The sequence below is a fragment of the Erithacus rubecula genome (assembly GCF_903797595.1).
Source record: "Erithacus rubecula genome assembly, chromosome: 6".
Lineage (NCBI taxonomy): Eukaryota > Metazoa > Chordata > Aves > Passeriformes > Muscicapidae > Erithacus > Erithacus rubecula.
The window spans coordinates 4,666,482-4,688,708 of NC_136688.1; the positions used below are offsets into that span (position 1 = coordinate 4,666,482).

Here is a 22,227-nt window from a genome sequence, read left to right on the forward strand (position 1 = left end):
ACATATTAAAACCTGACTCAATCCAGTTTGCAACATGAAAAAACACAGACAAAATCACGGCAGTCACATTTGTGAATCGGACCATTTTCCACCTGCTAAAAATGTAGCAGCACACTGAACAGAAGCTCCAGGTGGTATAAATCAGATCAGCTCTGTTGACAGCACGGATGGCAAAGTATAATGTGTCTTTGCAGTAGTTGCTCTCCTGCAAAAATCAAGTGCACACAGAGCCTGATCTCCCCTGGCAGCCTGCATGCAAAGGATATGAATATGGACATACTCTGAGGCAAGTTTCACAAACCCACTGTGCCACACCCCTAAGTTGTGGAACAATTCATATAATGGGGTCTTTACTCTGCCATTGTCCTTTTCTGGTCGTCAAAAAGAAAAGATTACATGGATGACACAGTGGGAAAGCTCTGCTTCAATTTTTTCAAGAGATGTTTTCCTCTAAGGAGCTCTAATCGGCAAGACTGTAACTTTCACTCTTCAAACGGAGCTCAAATTCCTGACCTTGGCACAGCATCACAGAGGACTTGTTTTCACTCACACAGATTAACTGTCACTGAACAACTCATCCAGGATAATTGGCACAACCACTCCTCTTCTTCAAAGCTACCACTTCCTCACCTATTTTCCCTTCTTCCTCCAAAGAGTACACAACACATAGTATTATAACACATAACAGTGATTTTAATTACCACCACACCAGTTGGTGAGAGCGTTATCCTGGATAAAGCCTGCCAAGTGCAGCCAGAGAAGGAAGGCACAGCATGGAGTGTATAAAAAGCACCTTGGAGTCTCCTGCTCCAAGCACCAGGTGCAGTTTCTGCACATGGCTACAACCTCTGCCTGCCCCTGGGAATGGAGCAGCACAGGAGGAGCACCTGGCACACACAGCTCTTGCTTCCACATTACAAGTGTGCCAGTCCTGACCTCTTCCTATGGACACACCTATTTCCATTATTCCTATCTGCATGTATCCACACAGCTCACATGCCAGTGGGGAGGCCTATGACCCATCCATGACATTATCTTGGAGTTAAGTCAAATATAATTTGTCCTGCACTCTAACAAACACTTTCCTCTGGCACTAATTGGGAGTGCAAAAGAGGATACTAAAGAGATATTGGCTTTATTCTGTGTCTCAGCTAGGGCTGCTAGGATTGCACATTCTGTAATCGATTTCACAGTATTTCTTTTTCTTGTTAAACCTCAGGGGACTGCTTTCAAAAAGTAAAACCTGAAAAAAGTCCAACCTTTTCTAGTTGGAGGGAAAAAAAACCAACTTGGATGTGTGTATGGAACATGAACTTAAAAAATTTAACAGTAAAGAAGACTTCTTAACCCCCCTCCTTAAAGTTCCTATTTTTAAACAGAGCTTGACAATTTGTAACATCCTCAAGATCTCTGCGACTGACGAAATTTTCCTGAATCTTTAATATTATCACTAACAAATGGATGAGCAAGGTACTTTTTGAAAAGCATCATCACAGCTATTTTGACTATACTCACATACTAGAGCTTTAATTTTGAACACCTAGTCAATATGCAATCTGCCTCTCCAGCCTTGAATTGGTCTCTGCCTCATTTAAATTTGGAGGGGAAAAAAACGCTGGAAGAACAGCTAGCAGCCCCAAAATAGGGCACTAGTTTGCCCACTCTCCCATCAGCAATTTTTAAAGGGCTGCAGTTAAATGCCTCACCAAACTGCACATCCCTCCAGCTCACACTCACTCTCTTCCCTTACATCCAGCAATCATGGAGCCTCTCAGGATGTTCCTCAGTTTATGAAACACAAAGATGGACCAGCTTCCTTACATCAGCTCAACTAGTCCCTGGATTTCACATGTTGGACAGCGTGGTCTTGCACAAACAGATGTTCAGAAGAGCCCAGTTATCCTGTCTTAGAGGGAATATCAAATCACCCCCAGGAGAGTTAGGAACCCAGTGGCCACATTCAAGGGATTTACAGAGCTCAGGAAGCCTCCATCGATAAATCCCAGCCCAGATCAACTAAAATGAAAGCAGATGATAGAAGGCAGTTAAATTCTGCTATTATAAAGCACCTTCTTAATTTACAGCACACCTGTGAAGCAGGAAGCAGTAATTAAGCACCAGCCTTTGCAACTATAGCACAGGAGTCTGCCTCCACCCTCACAGCCACCTGGAGCTGCTCCCACTTCTGGAGAGCTCTTCAGCATGCACAGTGATGCTGCAGCTCTCCATCCAGCTTGTTACTGCCCCACACCACCAGCTCTGGGACCTGTCTGAGCAGCACTTTGCCCTGACTGGGCAGGATAAGGGCTTTGGGACACTGCTGCAATGCCAAATCTCAACAGCAGCAGAACAGGATGTGCATCTTGGTTCTCTTGAACTGAGGCAGCTGAAAGATGAAGGCAAGAGGCTGGGGGAAACAAACATCAGTCATCACACAGTAAAATCTTCCCCGACTTCATCCACCAGAGAAAAAAAGTAACAGGGCCTGTCCAGGGTCCACAGTCATTTAGATGCCAACATGATTTATCAACAATGATTTCTGCTCCTACACCAGCTGTTCAACTCTCTCCTGGGCAACTTGACTGGGAATTTTATACCCTGAATGGGCCATTTCAACAAGAGTATATTACTAGTTTCTCACAAATGTTCCTCTCTGCTTGGGGGAGGAACACTCATCCATCAAATACCTTGGTGCCTTCTCTGCTTGCCTTGCTGCAGCTATTTGCTTTGGCACAGCAGCTCTCTGGACAGCAAGCAGGCATGCTGCTATTTTCCCCAGCAACAGCACTGAGAAAGGAAAGTGTATAAATGATAGCAGTCTTGGGGCTGCCTTCATTTATCTAGCAAGGAATGGGATTTTTTTGTGTGTGTCTCTAGTGTTCTTTTTTTGTTCAAAGATGCTGTAGAATTTTGCTTCCTCCAGAAGGGATAGTGCTGAATACATACCATGCTGGGGAGCTTGGCAAATAAAATTTCATGGAAGAAAACTTTTTCAGCACAAGGCACCTGTGCTCTGCATGCCCTGGGAGAGTCAGGGAAGGTCCTCCACCCTGTTTTTACACATATTTTACATCATTTTACAATTCTAGAGCAGCTGTTGTGCAGAATACTGGAAAATTCATAAACACCTAGTAAAGGGCATGTCCTGGTTGCACCTACAAACATGGCAAGTTCCCAGCATTGCATCACACTGTCAGTCCATGAAAGCTGCAAGGCTCAGAGAAACTGGACTAGAATGACAGCCCAAATGTGTATGAAGATAATGCCTTTATATATTCAAACCATGAGTACAATCCATGGACTTGCTTTTCTACTTGTTCCCATTGCCCAACTGTGCCCATTCCCCGATGTCCCCTCCCACCAACTTCAGTGGGATTTAGATCAGGACTTCAATGGATATATACAATCAAAAAGAAAAAATCTATTTCAAGCCAAGGAGAGATTGGAAACAATCAATCAGTGTCTTTGAAAGTGTTTAGATCACTTCTCCTGGCAAGGACTGCAGCAAACAAAGTGAAGCAACATGTCTACCTGAGTGGGATACCTGAAGCTGCAGGAAGATAGCTGGGGAAATAAAGCAAAAGCTCTGGGCTGCTGCAAAACTACTTAAACCTTGATTTAACCAGGATTTATTTTTATTTAACTGGATTTATTTTACTACTAATGAAGAGACTTGCTGAAGCATTTCTTAACATAATTTTATCCAGCAGTCCCTGGAATATATTCAATGTCAATGGTATGATTTTCCTAGGACAGACATCTACACTGGCAGCTTCTACCACTGACACAACACATCAACTCACATAAAGGAAAAAAACCACCATTAGCTAAAAATATCTGAATGAAAACAAAGTAGTGTTTCAAATGCCATAGTATTACCCTGCTTTTCTTTCCTTGGCTCCCTCTTTGTTTTCTATAGCCACTGACATAGTCTCTGATAGCTGCAAAAAAACTGGCTGATTTCATCTTAATTTTTAAATAGCAGTGGGAGACATTTCCTTGAATTACATTGATGAAAAAAACGCTACCTGATAAATTTCTTTTGTAAACAATCCTTCCAAAGTCTATGAAGAACTACTGAATATACCAAGAAAAGGCCCAGTAAATGAGCTGTGAAAGGAAACTGTGGCAGGCATGACGTATTTTCCCCCCTCACTTTCCAGAAGCTGCTCATTAAGTCCAGTTTTACGTGGGGTGGAGACAAGCCACAGAAATTCCCAGGATAACACTGGTGTCTGATTAATGAGAAATGTCACGTCAATCCAACAGACTTGTAAGGAAGATGTGACTGCTGCATGCACACAGGCACCAGCACTACACTGTGTTTGCCTCAGAGCATCCTGCCCTCCTGCTCCCTTCCTGTTCAACTCAAACCTTCCTAAAATCAGGACCATTTCTCCAGTCTTGTTCCAAGTTTCCACCTTTATCTCTCAGCCTGCCAGTGCTGGTTAAACAAAGAATTTAGGATAGGAAATGACTGTACTCTGTGAGAGACACACTCCAGAGAGCAGGAGCACACAAACTCAAACAGAGTAGCACCGGATGCTTTCACAAGGGAAACCTTCTGCATCCTTTCTTTACAGTAGAAATGAGCATAGAGAGGGAAGAATGACCTCCAGATGCAAGTCATCCTAAGACAGTCATTTTTAAGGCAAAGCTCAAGATTTTGTACTTTTTGTGCTAAACACAAACCCTTAGGGGCTTTCTCAGAAGTCTGCTTACGTACCCTGCACACATCTGCTGGGTGAAAAGGAGCAGAGTGTCTGTTTGATACAAAGAAGTACAGAAACACACTACAGTATCCTGCACAGCCTTTTAAAACATTTAAATATCAAAGACTAGAAGAGGAGGCATGAATGTGATTCCCCATATTCCTTGGGATGCAGGAAGCTGGGAATGCTCCCTTAGCCCCCTCACAGTGGGTTGCTCCAGCTCCAGCACATTTCAGCATTTTACAAGGCATCAGCCATGGCCAGGTCCAGCCTATATAACACTTTGTAAAACAGTAAAACCCACCAAGTTTTCCAGGAGTGCTTTGGCTGAAGTAATTCAAATGGCATAACAACATTTTTTAAAAAAATAAATCTATTTCAAGTGCATTTGGCTTGTTTCCAACACCAATTAATAGCAATATTGAATTCCTGGGTAGATAAATATGCAGCTTCTGTCTACTGGACTTTCATGTAATGACACTGTAAAAACCTAAAAATTGATTATATCTGCCAGAGCCTACAAAAGCTGTATCCCCTGAATACAGACGTTTCTACACTCTCTTTTTTTGAAAGGATTTACATTTTGAATTTGGCTGTAAGAACTCCAGTACACAATTCCTCTGTCCACCATGGCCATATAATTGCTGTAATTCAGCTTTTTTAGGCATGCACTCTTGAGTATCTGCTGAAATGCTTTAGGGAGGGGTAGCAGCAAACACCCTGCTGCAAGACAAACAAGCCAGCACTCCCCTGCAAAACACTTTTGTTCATTTTCTGTAACAAAAATACACCAGCTCTGCTGCTTCTTGTGCAAACTAACAAACTACCCTAATACACAGCACTAACACTCATCAACCTGCCCCCACAAACAGTCACCTTTTCCCTTTGAGCCCACTCACATCCACCCAAGCTCAACATCAGGGATGGTGTCCAAGAATCTCCAATTGACAGCTGATGCTTAGCCAGTGCCCAACCATTGCTGTTGTATTTAAACCAGAGCCTTGCCTCACACAGAGTGATCTCTGTATCAAAAAGCACCACTTGGGGTTACAAGAATATACAGCACTGCAGTTTCAAGCTCAGGCATCTCAGAGACAAAAATCAATAAGCAAGTTCGTAGGAAAAGGAAACCAAAAAAGGATACAACATTGCATTTAACTGAATTACAGTGCTTTGGACATAACAGAGCATTCTTAATAGATGACATGGAAAGCCATTACTAAAAATTAGGAATATGTAATATTTTGTGAACTCTAGACTATAGAAACTATTTTGGCCTTTTAAACCAACTTAATGTCTCATTTTCTAAGTATCAACTTCCCATAATTTCTTTCTGCTACTGTATTTAACGTCCAAGGGACTCTTCTTTCTTGCATCTTCCCCATACCCTGTTTCAGGAAAGGACAAATCACTGGAGTAGGGACCAGCAACATCAAAAGAAATCTGGTTTTTCATTTTTATGTGTTTGTACCAGCTAGCAATTCATCATTCACAAAGCTGAGAATGGCAGAAACTTTGTCCCAAGGAAACCATGCTCTCTTTAATAATGAGAACAACCAAATGCCATGATTTGTAGGAAGAAACTTTTTTCTTTGACCTTTTTATTACTGGCAAAATGTCAGCAGATTATTGAAGTGCAGAGAGCACAATCTTTCATAAATAACTTTGTGTTGCCACATACCAGACCAAAACACCCCCTCCTCCCTGTCCAGACACAAACCTTAGCTTTCCAAAACAGCTCTGATTTATAAAGAATTATAGATAACTAACAGAGTCTGAATGCCAAGTGCAATACCGTGGGTGAACAGGGCTTGCTCAATTCCTGGAAGCATAAAGAGGGGGGGGGGAAAGGAAGAAAAAGACCAAGAGCCAGAATGCAGTCTTACTTCTGTCTGACAGCTGCAAGATCACTGCTGACATAACACACTCAATCTTCATCCTTACCTGAAATACAGCAGCACAAAAAAAACTGGAAAGGACTCAGCAAAAAACCATAAGGCTGTCTCCAAGCCTTAAATCAACTGCAATGAGACCTATTTTACTAATCAAAGACATTTAAGGGATCGCCTGATCGTAGCCTGCAATCACTTAGGGGGAAAAGATGTCAGAAAGCTGGAAAAAAAGAAGGTAGAAGAATGCCAGATTAGAGAGAAAGCATGGATCTTTTACTGTGAGGAAAACTACTATTTGTACACATTTCTGAAGAGCACAAAAGAATCGCCACCAAAAATTAAAAAGTATTAGCTGCCTAAGCAAAATGCAAACTCAAGTGAGATCAACAGGACTGATACAGCTGGCTTTAAAATCCAAGATGCAAAGAAAAGCTGCGTTGTCCAGAAAGCAAACCCCAGCCTTCCTACCTGAGCCCATTTTCCCACCAGATAAGCACCTCAGGAGATCACCACGCCAAGTGTTGCAGAGCCTCTCTCCAGCTGCCCGAGCCCTGCACCTCACTGTGCTGTAATCAAGCAGCAGAGCAGCTAGCAACAGGCAGCTCGTCCTGCTTCTTAAACATCTCCCAAAACACTGCATTTCTTCTCCACTTAAGTTTTCTAAGGTCCACTTCCAAATCAGCCTGAAGAAAACACTGTTTTACTGGCTTCTGTAAAATAAACCTTTTTTATTATTTCACATGCCGTCTCATTTCCTGGTACTCAAAGCTAAATGGCACAGATATTTACAGTACTGGGAGTCTCATCTGTAGCTCATCTAAGACAGCCTCACCGAGCAAACAGCTCACAGCACAGTAGGACTGCCCATTAAAAACACTACAGGATAATTCCTGGCTTCCTACGGGCACCATCTATGTGTGCAGCTCAGCTCATTTTCTACATGTTATTAAAAGCTACACTACTTAACTCACCATTTAATTTTGATGTTAAATGAAAGCAAAAAGCATGACAAAAGAATGCTAGCGAATAAAAAAGAAGCAAAAAGGATGTATCCGAAGACTTTCTAGTAGCTTTATCCAGAGAGCAAACAGGCATACTGTGGCTGGAGCTAAGCCAGCAGAGAACACCAAATAACACCAAGAAGAGATCAGATCCTCTCCCTGCCCTCATAACTGTAGGCCAACTCAGGAAAATAAATAAAACCCAACCCCAAAACTTACTTTGTTATTTTTTCCGGTGCAGACGGAGGCACAGAGGTGCAAGCAATCTCCTCACAGCTACAGGAGGTCTGTGCTGGAAGCAGGAACTAACACTGATCTCCTGATTTCAAAGCCAAATGCCCTAACCACAAAATTATCCTACTTGCATTGCCTCAACCTGTCTCAATCCAGAAGAATCAAATTACTGGAGAAGGGAACAAGGGAGAGAAGGGAAGAAAACAGAATTTCATTTATGAGAAATATTTCTGGTCCACCTGGGAACAAGCACTGCTTACATTGGCTCCCCATAAGTGCACTTCAATGAATTTGGAACAAGGGTATGAAGTTTAGTGTTCAAAATACTCAGCTTTCTGAGAGTTCAAGAAAGGCTGAAATAGACCTTCTCTTAAAGCAAGAAAAAGCCCCATATTGCTTAATGCTTTCTATACAGGGGCGTGGAATACTCAAGAGATTAAATAATTCACACACTGCTGTCCCCAGGGGTTCACATACAGCCCAGATCACAGTGTCAAGTACAATCACACACACTCTTGATAGACTTTGAGAGGTAAGGGCACGGCACGACTGCAACTCCCAGGAGATAAATGGGACAAGTATGGGACAAGTCCCTGTAGATCAACTTGGCAGCAGTCCTAGCAGGACAGCAAGAGAGCCAGTGCAGGAAGCACTGCACAGAAGTGGTGTCTTGGACCCCACAGTACAGAGATGAATAAATGAGGGAACATGCTCTGGTTTTCCCCTTAAAAACTTCAACTTCCACAGACATGATGAAATCCTGCCCCAGATAAAACACTTTTAAAACACATGGAGAGGCAGGGCGTGCTTACAGCAGCTCCACATTGAAAGTGGCATAAAAGATGCCATTCTCAATTGCACCAAACATGCCAAGACAGTGAGTTGGTGTGTTTAACACGGGGCACACAGCTCTGCACAGCTTGTGATTTGCTCAGGCTCCCAACCCAGGGCAGTGGAGGGAAGCTGCCGCAGCTCCAGCGCGGGAAGAGCAGCAGAAGCACAGAGAGCTGGATGCACCCACTCAACCTGCCTGGGGACTTGAGATGTTCCAACTTGCTGCAAGCAGAAAAGAGCAGCGAACCGTGTGTCTGCAGTGTGGGCCAAGCACGGAGGGAGCAGAGCCCCGGGGGAGCCGTGCTGCACTGCAGTGCCTTCAGAGCTGCAGTGGCATTTGTGTGTCTGCCCCTGCCTGTGTAGCTCCAGGCTTAGCTGCAGGCTGCAATCTGGTTCTTCACTCTATTTCCACAGCCATTTTCACTTGGAGTGCCTGCTGATTCCTTTCATAAACGACTGCATTCCTGAGATATAAAGGGCAGAAAACTCTTCTAGCAAAACCTGGGAGTCGGTGATAGAGAGGGGAAAATAAATTATTAAGGACCACATTGGGGCAGGATTTCTTTCTTTCTGTCTCAAGCAAAACTTAAATCACTTCTTCCTTCCCCCATCGTGGCTATGGTAATAACGCACAACTATTCATTATCCTCATCTTAACTAGAAAAGCCTCTTTCAATTTAGCACTTAATATAATTACAGTAAATTAAACAGTGTCTAGAAAAAGTCTTACCTTTTCAGAGCTGTTATCTTACCTCTATGAAACTCTATCAGTTAAAAGTGAAGCTAACTATTAAACAATAAGGGTTGGTAGCTATTCAGTGAGCAGAAAAGTGAGATGTTCAGTGGAAAATTGTTCAAATTCTATTTCTAAATTCAATACCACATCTCCAAGGGAAAATGGGAGAATCTCATTAATGGTGCTGCAATGTCCCTCTCACTTTGCAGAGATAATACTTGAGCACCAATTCTCTGTTCACTTCCCTTCACCTCAACAGTTTCCTTTTTTTTTATATAAGGAAAAAAATCTGCATTTTATAAAATCACAAGGTAAATTATTGTCTTTGTGTGCTTTCAGCAGAAGCTCTCTCTGGCTAGTGATACATCATTAATCTAATTTCTCCAAGAGACACACAGGATAAAAAGCACTTGGCTGCCATGAAGTTGATGGGAAAACACACAGACTTTGAGAGGGTCACGATAAACAAAAAATAAAAGCCATGAATTTCCACACTGTTACTCTGAAAAAAATAAAAATAAAAAGACAAAGCATCTACTGCAGGTACTCAAGAGAGGCATTTAGTAAATGGCTGTTCTGTGTTCTAAATAAATCAAAAGCTGGCTTGGTTATACTTGAAGTGATATTAGAAACATTATTTTTAACACAACATAAGCATGCCAGCCATCAAGAATAAAATATTAAGCAGGAAATATCTTTAATATATTGTTCGGAAGGAAATCAATATAACCCCCACAATATATTGGTTTTCAACAATTGGGAGAACATTAGTAATATTTAGCAGCCAGCATTGGAAGTGCTCTCTGCTAACTGTGCATCTTGTGGATAACAGCAATCTTATGTTAACACAATGATGTCAGCTGACAACAGCTTTATGGCAGAGAACAGCATATTGTACATTTCTGGGAAAAAGAACCTCTAGTGCTGGGGATTATTATGGTTAAATAGCTTCTGAGTCACAGTCTGCTGTTGCTCAATGTTTCTTACTTGGTCCCTATCTACCTACCTACCTTTTATTTTCTCATGGGGATGCACCTGTTCAAAGAGAATAAAACTGGCACTGTTGCACCCTCTGTCTTAGCTCATTTAGACAAGTTATTCAGTATCTTGCTTACATAATGAGATTATTTTTCTTTATATTACAGAACAGCCCAGCAGAACCCAAGACAATACTGCTCTAAATATCGTGTGAATTTTCAATAAGAGACCCTGACACCAAAGAACACAATAATCCAGGCAGAGAGAGGATGAAAAAGACATGGAAAGCTGCTATTGACACACCCTAGCCATGGACCTTCTCAGGGTACTCAGAAATGAGAGACCCTACACTACACTTCTCAGATATACTCATGGGTAGGGAATCCTCCCAGCTTCTCAGCACACCTCACCCTCTTGGAAAAGAAAGCTTTCAGCACCTACGCTGAGGGATTCCACAAGCCAGAACTTGAACACCAGCTTGGGAAAAACTAGGTTAGAAGCCTGACAGTCTAGGCTTGGTTTAAGCAGCCTCCAGCCTTGTCCACAAGTGGAGCTCCCCAGGTCTACTGCAATGCATAGATGTATGAATAAATGAGTGCAGGTATTAATAAATGACTGCAGGTGTGCCAAGGTGCCTCCCATGACCTGGAGTCCAGAGAGAAATTCAGGCAGTAACAGCAGTTTGGTTACAGGCAACAAAGCCTGGGTGGTTCATCAGCCAAAAAAACCAAAACAAAACAAAACAACCAAACCAAACACAAAACCCCCACAGCCCCAAAAAACATGCTCAACAGCCAAGAAATTTGGCCTTGTTTGCATCTACTGAACCTGAATTAAAACAAAACAAAACGATCTTATACATGCTTATATACATTCTATCTCCTCTTCCATGAGAAAGGTTACAAAGGCAGAGCAAGACGAGGAGACTGGGGCAAATGACAGATGTTTAAATTGAAAGATTTACTATAAGCAAAACTGAAAAATACAAACACTGTGTATTTCATATCTAACATGCCTGTGTTCTGTTCCAGATTACAATTACAGAACTCCATATAAGGCAGTTTAAATTATTGCCTTTCCCATTAATGCTGTAATTTGTATAGTGCATTCAGTGCTCACTGAAAGCCTTCATAGTCCAAGTAAGGATTTACAAATTCCCAAAAAAAAAAAAAAATATACTGCTTAGACCTGAACTGTCTTTGACCCACATATGAAATAAAAGGTCATTAAATGATCTGCAAATCCAGATTACTTTCCTTAGTAAGTTAAGGGGAAAAAAATAATTCACTGCATCAGCAACTGCCAGGCTTGTAGCAGTGTGAGAGGTTCTTTTTCAGGGCAACACAGCAAGAAAAGACAGAAAGATTCATCTTATAAAATGGAAATCTCATTTATTTGCATCCATGCCAGGAGCTTGCCAGAATAACCACCTTGACAGAGCATTAATTCTGGTTGCACATTCACATTTCAGGAGTTTTACAGAAGAGCCAGCAACAACTCCCCAAATGAACTGTGCAATGTTTGATAAAGTGTATAAAAGCCTTGGTCACCTCCTACTACTACATAAAAGTGATTCTCTCCTGATGTTGACGTCATACCAAAAAGAGACAGCGGGAAAATATCAAAACAATAGCAAAAAATATATTTAAATTGTTCTTTTCATTCTGCCAAGATTATTCACAATGATCAACAGTTACAACCACATGCAATGGAGCAGAATTCTCTTCCTCTCCTCATTGGGACACGGCAATTTATTGCTGTGAGGAGAGAATTCCCCATCATTTTAACCTGAGAAAAGAGCAAATCAATTCCACAGTGCAGTACTAGCACAGGCTTTGCACTCTTAACTGGCATCAAACAACACAGGTAACAAAAGCCAAGCAGCCTCTGCAACACTGAAGGTGGGAAGGAACAATGACACTACAACAGTTGTCTGGAACAAAATGCATTGCCATGAAAATTAAAGTGCCTTTCAGAGCAATCTCACCATTTTGCCAAGAGAAATCTGAAGGAGAGCTATCAGGATACTGCTTTTGTGCCTGAAGTGCTGTGATGCAGAGGGACCAAGCTCACATTTAAAGCTTTGCACTCAACACAGAATGAGGCATTTCATCCCTGATGCCTCTCTCTGCCACATCTGATAGATAAGCAGCAAGTCTGCTTTTATCATGGCCTCTGCTGATCGATTTAGACAGCACACCCTTCAGGACTCTACTACAGCAGCATTCCAGTTTGGGAATACACACGAAATAGCTATTACATTATTCCTTGGGGGTACAATTTCACATTGATTGATTCACTGACAGATTAGATAGGATGAAGCAGGCAAGCCCCATGTTGAGCTTCCCCCTTCCTCCCCCCAGAAGGAGAGCTGCACAGATCCCAGTTTATTAAGGATTTCTCTTTTGCCTGTAAGCATTTCTCTTTTGCCTTTAGCTGGTTAATTTTTCACTGATGCTATTATAGTGCAAATGGTAACTGGGTTGCCAAAACACTCAAACTCATACAGCCCTGCAGTGAATTCCCAGTAAGTTGAAACTTGGCATGGAGTTTAACAAAACACACAGAAACACTACTATCAACAAGACTGCCAGCATGGTAAAGTTATTGATACTGGAACAGAGCACACACCTCAGTGACACACTGCTAAAGGAAAGCCCAGGTATAGAGCTGGCTGTTTATTAAACAAAGACAAGAACTGAGCCTTTTCAATTCAGACTTTGATTTATACACCTATAAATCCTCCAATCTGAAAGGAGCGTAAAGGAAAAAAATGGCACAATTTCAACTGTAGCTCTACAAACACTACAGAAAACTGAGACTAAAGAACAAGGGATATGCCCATGGTTTTCATGCAGCTTGAAATAAATTAAAAAGCCCACACAAGCAGCTGGACTATTCTAACCTAAAAATAAAATTAATACCCCTTTCACATCGCTCTTCTTCTGTCATGGACAGAAACCATTCACAGGTAACTCTTACTAGCCTGCTGTTAGCTGCTTCCTATTTTGCAGAATATTCCCTTTTAGTCCCTTGATCCTTTTGTATTACACAGATGCATACACAGTACCTAGAGCCTGGTGCAAGCACAACACTCCCACGCCTTCAGCAGAGAGAATATTCCAATAATTAAGAAATGTGGAAACCTGGGCAGGTTATACACTGCTCCTTAGTCCACCACAGAGGCTCAGCAGCTACTTATCAAAGGGGTGTTTTCCAGGATGGTTGTCTCCTTCCTCCTTCATTGCACGACCAGAAAGAGCCACAGTGGTGGGGAAGAGCAGGGATGAAGGCAGAACCTGTGATTTAGACACAGCCCTGTACAATTAAATGCACCACAACCACACAGCTCCAAAATGAGGGCTGAGCAGCACCTGGGAGGAGTTTGTTTAGTCTCAAGATGCCTGGTGCTCTAAAGCACAGCATAAACACCAGCAGTGACAGTCAGGAGCCTGCATGAGGAGTGAGCAAGCCCAGACCCACGCTGAGATACGCTGCCACAGCAGGTCACTGCCATTCCTGCCCAAACCTGTGTGTATTTGGGATTTGGATTGTTCCCATTCCCTGAACTGCTTCTTGTGTTTCCTTTACCTCAGTAACCGCAGCAGGCATGCACAAACACCTACAGTGTGCTGCCAGAGACATCTCATGTTGAGCAGTGGAGGCATGAGAAGCAGCATTTCTGGATGAGAAAACACTGTGCTGTTAACGCTTCAAAGGCAAGGAGGTCAGGAGAAAAAACACTAAATGCAGCTTTTCCCCCAAATGAAACAGGAGATCAAATAGCACAAATCTGTGCTGTTGCAGAGGGAGGTCTGTGCTCTACAGCTCAGAAGCAGCAGAGCCCTGCTGACACACTTCAGGGCAGTTTCATTTCTACCTCTTCAGCCCCAGATCCAGCACTGAAAGACCTTCAGCACTGACAATGCTGACAATCTCACAATTGCCTGCAGGAGGTAACAGCTCTCTTGGATATGAAGTGAGTCTAACCCAATTCAGATTAGCTTAACTGAAATTTTTATGATCTATGAACATAATAAGAATTAGTTGAGTCTCAGTTTTGCTCTGAGCATGGCACACTTGATTTCAAACACTGCATGTTAGAGATTATAGGAATGGCCTTCCCCTAGAGATAAACTGGATTCCAAACCACAGCACTGTATCAGACACAGAACCATTTTTTTCCTGCTGTAGCCAGGAAAGCACCTTGAGAAATATCTAATCCAGCAATGGAAACTGAACCACCTGTAATGTACAAGCCTCCCTCCCACTCACCTGATGAATCAGTGTTGCAATAAAGCACACAAAAATTAAATTCAGCACCATGAAAAGATTAGAGCAGTAAATCTGCCTTTCAGTTACTTTCATGCATCACCATGATTGATTAAATCATTCCTTAGGTTTACATTGTCCACTTCAAACCGAAATAGACCATAGGCAGGACTGTGGACTGCATCTTCTCCCTTGAATTCTGCACCTGCATCAACAATGCCACAGAGTAACCCCTGGAGCTGAATCGAATTCCCTTGCTGCTCCCAAGTCCTTCTGGTCCAGCTCTCTGCCCCTACTTGCCAGGCCAGGGTGGGATACTCCCAGGGTCACCCACCAGCCCACTGGGAACTGCCCAGCCAAGAACACCATTCTCCTCTTTAGGCAGGAGAACTTACTGCACACAGAGCTGACTTGAGCCTTCTGTCTCTCCCTCCCCACTCACACCTTCTTGGAAACTTGCTGCCAAGGAGGAAAGGTGGCAGGTGGGGACACATCCAGGGCAGTGGCTGTTCTCTGCTGTTGTTACCTTGTACATCAGTGTAAAGAGAGGAAAGGAATATTTTGAAAACAAAGGTAATTGCTGCAGCTGGATGAAGTGAGGAGGTAACTACACAGTTTAAAGAACTTTCCCCCTCACTTATGTTAAACAATTGTTTCACACTACAACACTTTAGGTTTGCATAGCACTTGAAAAATACGGTTTCTGATCCAACAGACAGTTGCATATGCTTATATGTTTATTTCTCTAGGAATGCTGCCTTGCTTCACTCAGTGCAAGCTAAAAGCATTTCCAAAGCCGGGTTTCCAAAATCTGGTTTTCAGATAGCGATGCCTATGATCTCCACTATGGTATCTGTACAAGCATCTACAGGAAGGGTAATCACTATCGTCGATTAAATGCAGTCGGTTAGTAACAGTGCAGCCTCCTTACTAGTTCCTCATCATGCTGGAAGAAGCACATTCAAAATGAGTTCCACCTACCAGATATGCCCACATGTCTAAAGAAATCAGGTCTCCTTGACAGCACGCCATCCCACACGCCACACCGGCCGCTTGCTGGCCCCCCAGCCGTGCCATGCCGAGATGTCGGGGAGCAAGGGGATCCACCCCACACCTCCCGTTGTCAAACCCCAAAAGGCACACGTAGAAACGGCGAGGCACAACCTGGGCACAAAGCAGGGACAGAGGCGGCAGGTATCCCTCCCCGAGCCTCCAGCGCTCAGAATCTCGCTGGAATCACGCCACTCGCAAGCCGACTCCTGGGTACCACGTTATATTAAAAATAGGCAGCCTGGCAGCGCGGGGGACAAGCAGAGCAGCTAGCACGGGAGGCGGGGGAATGCATTTATTGGAATAATTTAGGGCGGGGGAGGGGGTGGTATTTGCTTTTATATGTATTTTAGGGAGGACAGCTTCGGGGTCCGGGGGAGGGCAGGGTGCCCGGTGGGTCTTACCTGGCCCCTGGCGGTGCCGCGCTCAGCACGCCGCCCCGCGCCGCCGCCGCCGCATCGCCGGGACACGCGTGGGACGGAGCGGGGACACGCGTGGGCCCCGCCGAGCCGCTCCCCCGGCCGCACGGAAAGCGCGCAGCGCAGCGCCGGGCCGCGGCCGGACAGCTGCTCGGGGGAGGCGGCGGCAGGAAATACCAAAAGACTGATCCAACCACGCTAGGGAGAGAGGGAGGGAAGAGAAGGGGGGGAATGGAGAAGAGAAATAGAGGGAGAAAAAATAAAAACTGAGGAGAGGAAAAAAAAAAAAAGAAAAAGGAAGGGAAGGTGCAAAATGCGGGCGGGATCGGCGCGGCGCGGAGCGGGCGCGGTGCTCGGCTCCCCGCGGGAGCGCCCCGGCCTCTCCCGGCCGGAGCTCGGCTCCCTCCGGTTTGTTATTCCCCCCACACTCCGCACAGTTTGTGTCTTTCTTCTCCTCGGCACAGGGAGAGCCTGAAGCCAAGGCAGAGTAAATAAAGCAAAACCACCAACCCCCTTAAACAAGAATACGGCGGACCCCCGGCCAGCAAGCAGCAAGCCATCCCCGGGGTTCAGTGAGATAATGGAGAAAAGCCAACCTGGAGGAATCACCGTGCCGAAGCCCTGCAGCTGCAGGAGCACTTTGTCTCAGCATCCAGCCACACGCCGCCGCCGTGGCTCAGAGGCGCCCATGCAATCTGCAGCCCTGACACGCAGCTGAGCACGCTCCCAGCTTCGCCTGTGCATCCAGAGCGACTAATCAATCCCATGGCAAGCGCGGACCCCTAAGCTCCTCCAGACGAGGAGGACAGTCCAATCATCGCATCCCTGGCTTCAGGCTGCCTGCCCTTCATGGGAGGCATGGCTTTACAGGCAGCAGAGTATCTGGTGAAGCATCACGACAAAAAGCGACCCAGCCACACGCGTTTAACTGCTGCTTCCTCTCGCCTCCACGCTATGGGTCCCACGGTTCAAGGCTGGACTAAGAGCAGGAAGCCAAGCAGGACTTCACACCTCCTTCATCTCCATGGGAAGAGGGGTAGCCGAGTTAAAAAGCACAAACTTTCTGAAAAATCACATGAGGGGATAATGTGATCAACATGAGTCTGGCTTGCATCACTGAAGTCTGAATCACCCATGTACAGCTGAAGCTATGGTGCAAAATACAGCATAAAGCTCAGACTCATACTTCTGAAACCAGAAGCATTAAATCATGTGCCTGAAGTGCTTTACTACCCCACCCTTCACAGAAAAAGCCAGATCCTTTTTCTCTTTAGTGTGTAAAGGGCTGAACCAAGACAAAGATCACTAGCTGTGATGTTCTTCATACGATACAGGCAGCAAGCTTCCAACACTAAAAAGCAGCAAATTGTTGCTTGAAAAGGTCTCACAGATGTTAATGAAAAGTCCTGAATTCATCACAGGCTGCAAGCTCAACTTGGACCAGGGCACATTTTCTCTCACTGCGTCCAACTAACTCCAGCCCATGCATGGACTACAAGGCTTCACCCTGCACCACTGATATCCATGTACCTGGTGCCAGTAGGGGCAGCTGATTTCCTCCCAGTGAGCTCAATGGGGCACAGAGCAGAATGCACCATATCTAGCTAGATGTAGAGCATGGTGCTGGAAGGAGAAATCATCCATTTTTGTTCCTGCCTGGAAAGAAAAGTACTATAAACACAGCATAAACTGTGAACAGCTCACAGAGTCTAACCTGTTCCTATTATTCTCAAGAGCCAACACAGCCCTTCTCTATCAATTACATAAACCCCTGAATCACTTGCATAGGACAGGTGATTTTAAGTTCACCTGTATTTGTTGTGATTTCTGCCATCATCTGCAAGGTGTGGAGAGTTGTCATGATTCCAGCTGCTTTCAAGTTGGTCGGGATTTTCACTTAATCCTCACCAAAATTTTACCCTGAGGCCAAGCCTGTACTGTGCAATGGGGCAGGGCAGTGCATGGAGATGCCAAGGCCTCTCATCACTCTGGCTCAGGGCACTGCCAGGTTGAGCCATCCTCTTGGAGCATGAAGCAGCTCACCCTGCCTCACACTGCCTTCTCCCTCTCCCTGCTGCCTCCTGTCCTGTCTGCTCCAGGCCACACTGGGGTCCTTTCTGTGTTCTCCACTCCCTTCACCCTTCTGCTTTTAGAGCTGGAACACTCAATGCAGCCAGGTAGGTTTTTTAACTAAATCATGGACTTGACATTGGTCCAGCTGTCTGTATCCAGACTGGTTTTGTCCCACCATGGCTTCTCAGCTACTTTGGTCCAGAGATCTACAGTTTTCAGCACCCAACGTGAATCTCAGTGGGAATATCAGTAGTTCACTTCCCAGGGATTTTCGTTTTGAACATTTTTTAAAACCCTTCTAAAAACGTTTTGGCTAAAGATTTCTACTAAATTATGTTATTTTCTTATCAGGCAATCATTCTATGATTACTAGTATTTCATCTGTTCACTGCCACATTGCCACACACCACTCTCTTGATTAAAAAAACTGAGCATCCAAAATTATTTCAGTTAGAGACCCTGAGAAAGAATAATACAATATGTTTTCCTATGTGCCCTAGGGCAGTGTGTGAAGCACTAGTGATGCACAGAACAGAATACCTGTCAGTTAAATTGTCAAAATTTCATCAGTAAACTGGACCATGAGAGAAAATTTACCTCAGACTGATGCTTTGCGTTGTGCAGCCATGGCATTTTTTATGGTCCAGGGAGCCCTGAACTTGAATTTGCTGTGTCTTCAGACCTTGCACCAGATGGGTCCTCTGACTCTGGGTTGGAACAATCCATCATTTCTCTATCCTTCTGTAGAAGCTGGGACCTAGACCTGTTCTCCCCCTTATAAGTCCCCCACAGAAATGTGGGGAATAAGCATTGCAAACACTAATGTTTTTGAAGGCCATTTTCCACAGCCCTCTAGTGTCTGTTCTGTTAACAGCCATTCAGAAAACACATCTGCTGGTTATGTGCTGTCTGCAGTCCATGCAAATACACCTGAACTGTGCATAAACCCCTAAGTGGGTAGATGTGGAGTACAGAGCTCATAACCCTGCTATGCATTTGAGTTGAACTCTTCTGTGTCCTAACACCACCTGAGCTCCCTAGCTTAAAATTAATTCATCAGTGTCCCTCAGATACCCTTTGGCAGAAGCTCTCTGATGGGTGTACCTTGCAGTTGTGACTGAGGACCCTTCTGGCTTCAGCTCTCCCTTGCAAGAAATCAGCATTCCTTCAGGGGGTCTTCAGCTGTGATATTTCCTTTGGGCATTTGCCAGTGTTTGCAACACTTACATTTCCCACCAAGCAACAACATTCTGTCCTAAATGGGCTTGTAAACTGGTGTGAACTCTATCATAAACAGGGTAACAAAAGCAGCATGGAGAGTAAAGTCAGACTGTTTCAGCTGTTGTTACTCCAGAGTCCTTACAAACCAATAATGCAACTCTAATAGTCAGAGCACTGCAAAGCAGTATCTCACATCTTTTTATGATAACCCTAGGAGATGTGCAACAACAGAGTGTCAGTATGGTCTAGAAATCATGGTAAATGCAGACAGACAGGTGAGCAGCAGCAACAGACTCCATTCTCTCAGGTCAGCAGCCTGCCTAGGAAATTGTTGCACAGCTTTCCCCTGCATCTTTCTTTTCATGTCCTCCACCCTTCACAGCTGCTAAATGAGCTCCTCTTCCCTCAACAGAGATCTGACCCTCCCTATGTAAATGCATAGTTATTTTGCAGAATCCAGCAGACTTGCATTTGATGCTTTCCTACATCTCACAACATAGTTACGATAGTTCTACAAGCTCCCTTTCATGACTAGGTAGTTAAACACCATAAAAGCCATAAGATATATTTATTGGCCTCTATTAAAATGAAAATTGAGAGGATCATGTTTCTGTCATTGTAATTACTATGATGGCTCTAGAGCCATAACCACATTAATCTGACATCCTATGAATGGTTGTTAGCATTGTAAAATACTTGCCCTTAAGCCCATGGCACATATTGAGACAAGAAGGAGAAAACTTTAAAACAAATTAGTTAAGAAATGTTATTTAACATGGGTTTTTAAAATCAGCCATAAGCTTCAACACAGCTGTATACAATTTATGATAAGAAAAAGATCACTTTTCCCAGCAAGTGTTTTCTAGTTCAATGTTTCTTAGCAAAAATATTCAATGCCAGAGCTGGATAGAGCAGGACTTTCTTGTGAACAAATAGTAGTCTGTCTGTTTAGAGCTCTGAAAAGAACACGTTTGTTCATTTTACATTTTGAAAAACAGAGCTGCTGCTAAACCAGAATCCCAATTGCTAGTTTGCTGGAACAGGTCTCTGGAGAAGTTAGAAAACCACAAACATCTCCCTGGGAGCCACTGGAGACTGGAGTCCTCTTGTGGCAAAAGGTAGAGGAAAATTTCCAGTGACTACTGCTGAAAGCTGGGAGCCAGTAAGAGGAACAGGGAATATGTACTTTGTAAAGAGCTTCATGTCACACTGCAGAGTATAAAAGTAGCAGCATGAAGACTTTGCAGCTGGCAGTGGGCAAGTGTCAAGAGGAGCAGGATGCCACAGTGTTTTGATACTGCAGACTGTGCTTCTGTTTACTGTTGTAGCTCTTTTCTGTTAGTGTGTTCCCTGCTGAGATGATGTTTCTGGCTGGGGGTTTTTTGTTTAGTTTTTTTTTCTTTGTTACCAGAGGTAATTTTTCCTGAGTGGTTTGCTAGCAAGAACTTTTCTTTTGGCTAATATATTCACTGCACAGTATCAGAGATCAGCACCCATCCTTCTTGTCAGTCTGGCTGAGGTGGGCAGATAATATAATTCTAAGATCTTGTTTGGATCCTGCTGCTCTGTATTCCATCTCCTTTTTTTCTATGTTGTTTCCTATCTGCAGTAGACCCTATGGACTGAGCTCATCTTAGGAGACACTTCTATGGATGATGGGTACTGGCCATGTTACTGCCATGATCTCTGCCTGGAACAGCCCTGCAGAAGATGGAGTAAGTAAATAACCTAAAAGTCTTTACTCACACACTGTAGTCAGAAAACTTTCACATGTCCACATTTTGGCTTGGGTTACAGCAAAGAAGTTATCTGGCTTGCAATTTCATCCCATGGGCCAAGCCTCTAAAGGGCTCATGGGCCACTTGCAGCTCTGGTGACCTGCAAACAGGATTTTGAGCTTTCAGGGAAAAGTCTCCAGCAGGAGCTTGTAGCACAGGCTTCAGAGACAGCTTTAAAGAGCTGCCATTAACAAGATAAAAGACCCCAGATGCTCTTACCTGGTTTATTTTCTCTATCTGGCCCATCAGATGCTTGGATGGTGCCCTGTTTCTATAACCTTAACCTCAAGGGTGTTTTTCAGGAATCTAAACACAATTCCATTTCAAGTACTTTACTCCAGACCTCATTCCAGAGAAACTGTTTGTGATCTTAGGTATCTTATATTAAACAAGACTTCAAGGGCAGACCTTGTTTTCCCTACCCTGCAGCCTCACCAGTGTAAACTTCTGTCTCAAGGTGACTCATTCAGGAATCCCACACTGAAGTCTGTGTTGGCAAGTAAAAATGTTCCCCATAGGTGGGTACACCTCTTACTAAAGGTGGGGGTTAATGGTGTTTAGTTGTGACTACCCAAGTTCCTAATTTCTTACTGTTCAGCTGAAGCCTGTTCACATCAAGCACCATGGACCTATTTTATTTTCCTTCCAATGTCTAAGCCAGCAAATTAAGCTGAATGCTGCCATTATGGCTTTGGTGTGAAAAACAGATCAAAGAGTATGGCTGCTGTTGATTTGCTCCCACAGGCCTGGCCAGTACCTAACAGCAAGTACGATCTCAGAGAATAGCCCAGCATGCTGAGCTGAACTGGTGAGCAAGGTTCCTTCTGCAGCAGTCTGGAAAGCAGCCGAGATAGCCAGGATCTGACAAATTGTCCAGTGAAATCTGGGCTAGATTTCAAAACCCTTGATAAGACATGACACAAAACCAATTTGGTATTCAAAAACATTCCAATAGCCCTTGTTGTTGGTCAGGCTTCAAGCTAATTACAAAGCAAGCTAGCTGGTACAAAGTCTCAAAGGACAGAAC

General features: G+C 44.0%; 1 protein-coding gene across 4 annotated transcripts in view; it reads right to left on the reverse strand.

Annotated features, from left to right (window-relative positions):
* OSBPL5 (oxysterol binding protein like 5) overlaps window positions 1-22,227 on the reverse strand; it is a 170,480-nt gene that overhangs the window by 117,460 nt on the left and 30,793 nt on the right. The window contains exon 1 of one of the 4 annotated variants that reach the window (XM_079308386.1): window positions 15,641-15,905. The exons of 2 other annotated variants lie outside the window; for them this stretch is intronic. In XM_079308386.1, the coding sequence (XP_079164512.1) occupies window positions 15,641-15,736 (96 nt within the window). In that variant the 5' untranslated portion in view covers window positions 15,737-15,905. Of the gene's footprint in view, window positions 1-15,640; window positions 15,906-22,227 lie in introns of those variants that run through there. One more of the 4 variants, XM_079308387.1, reaches the window with a different exon arrangement.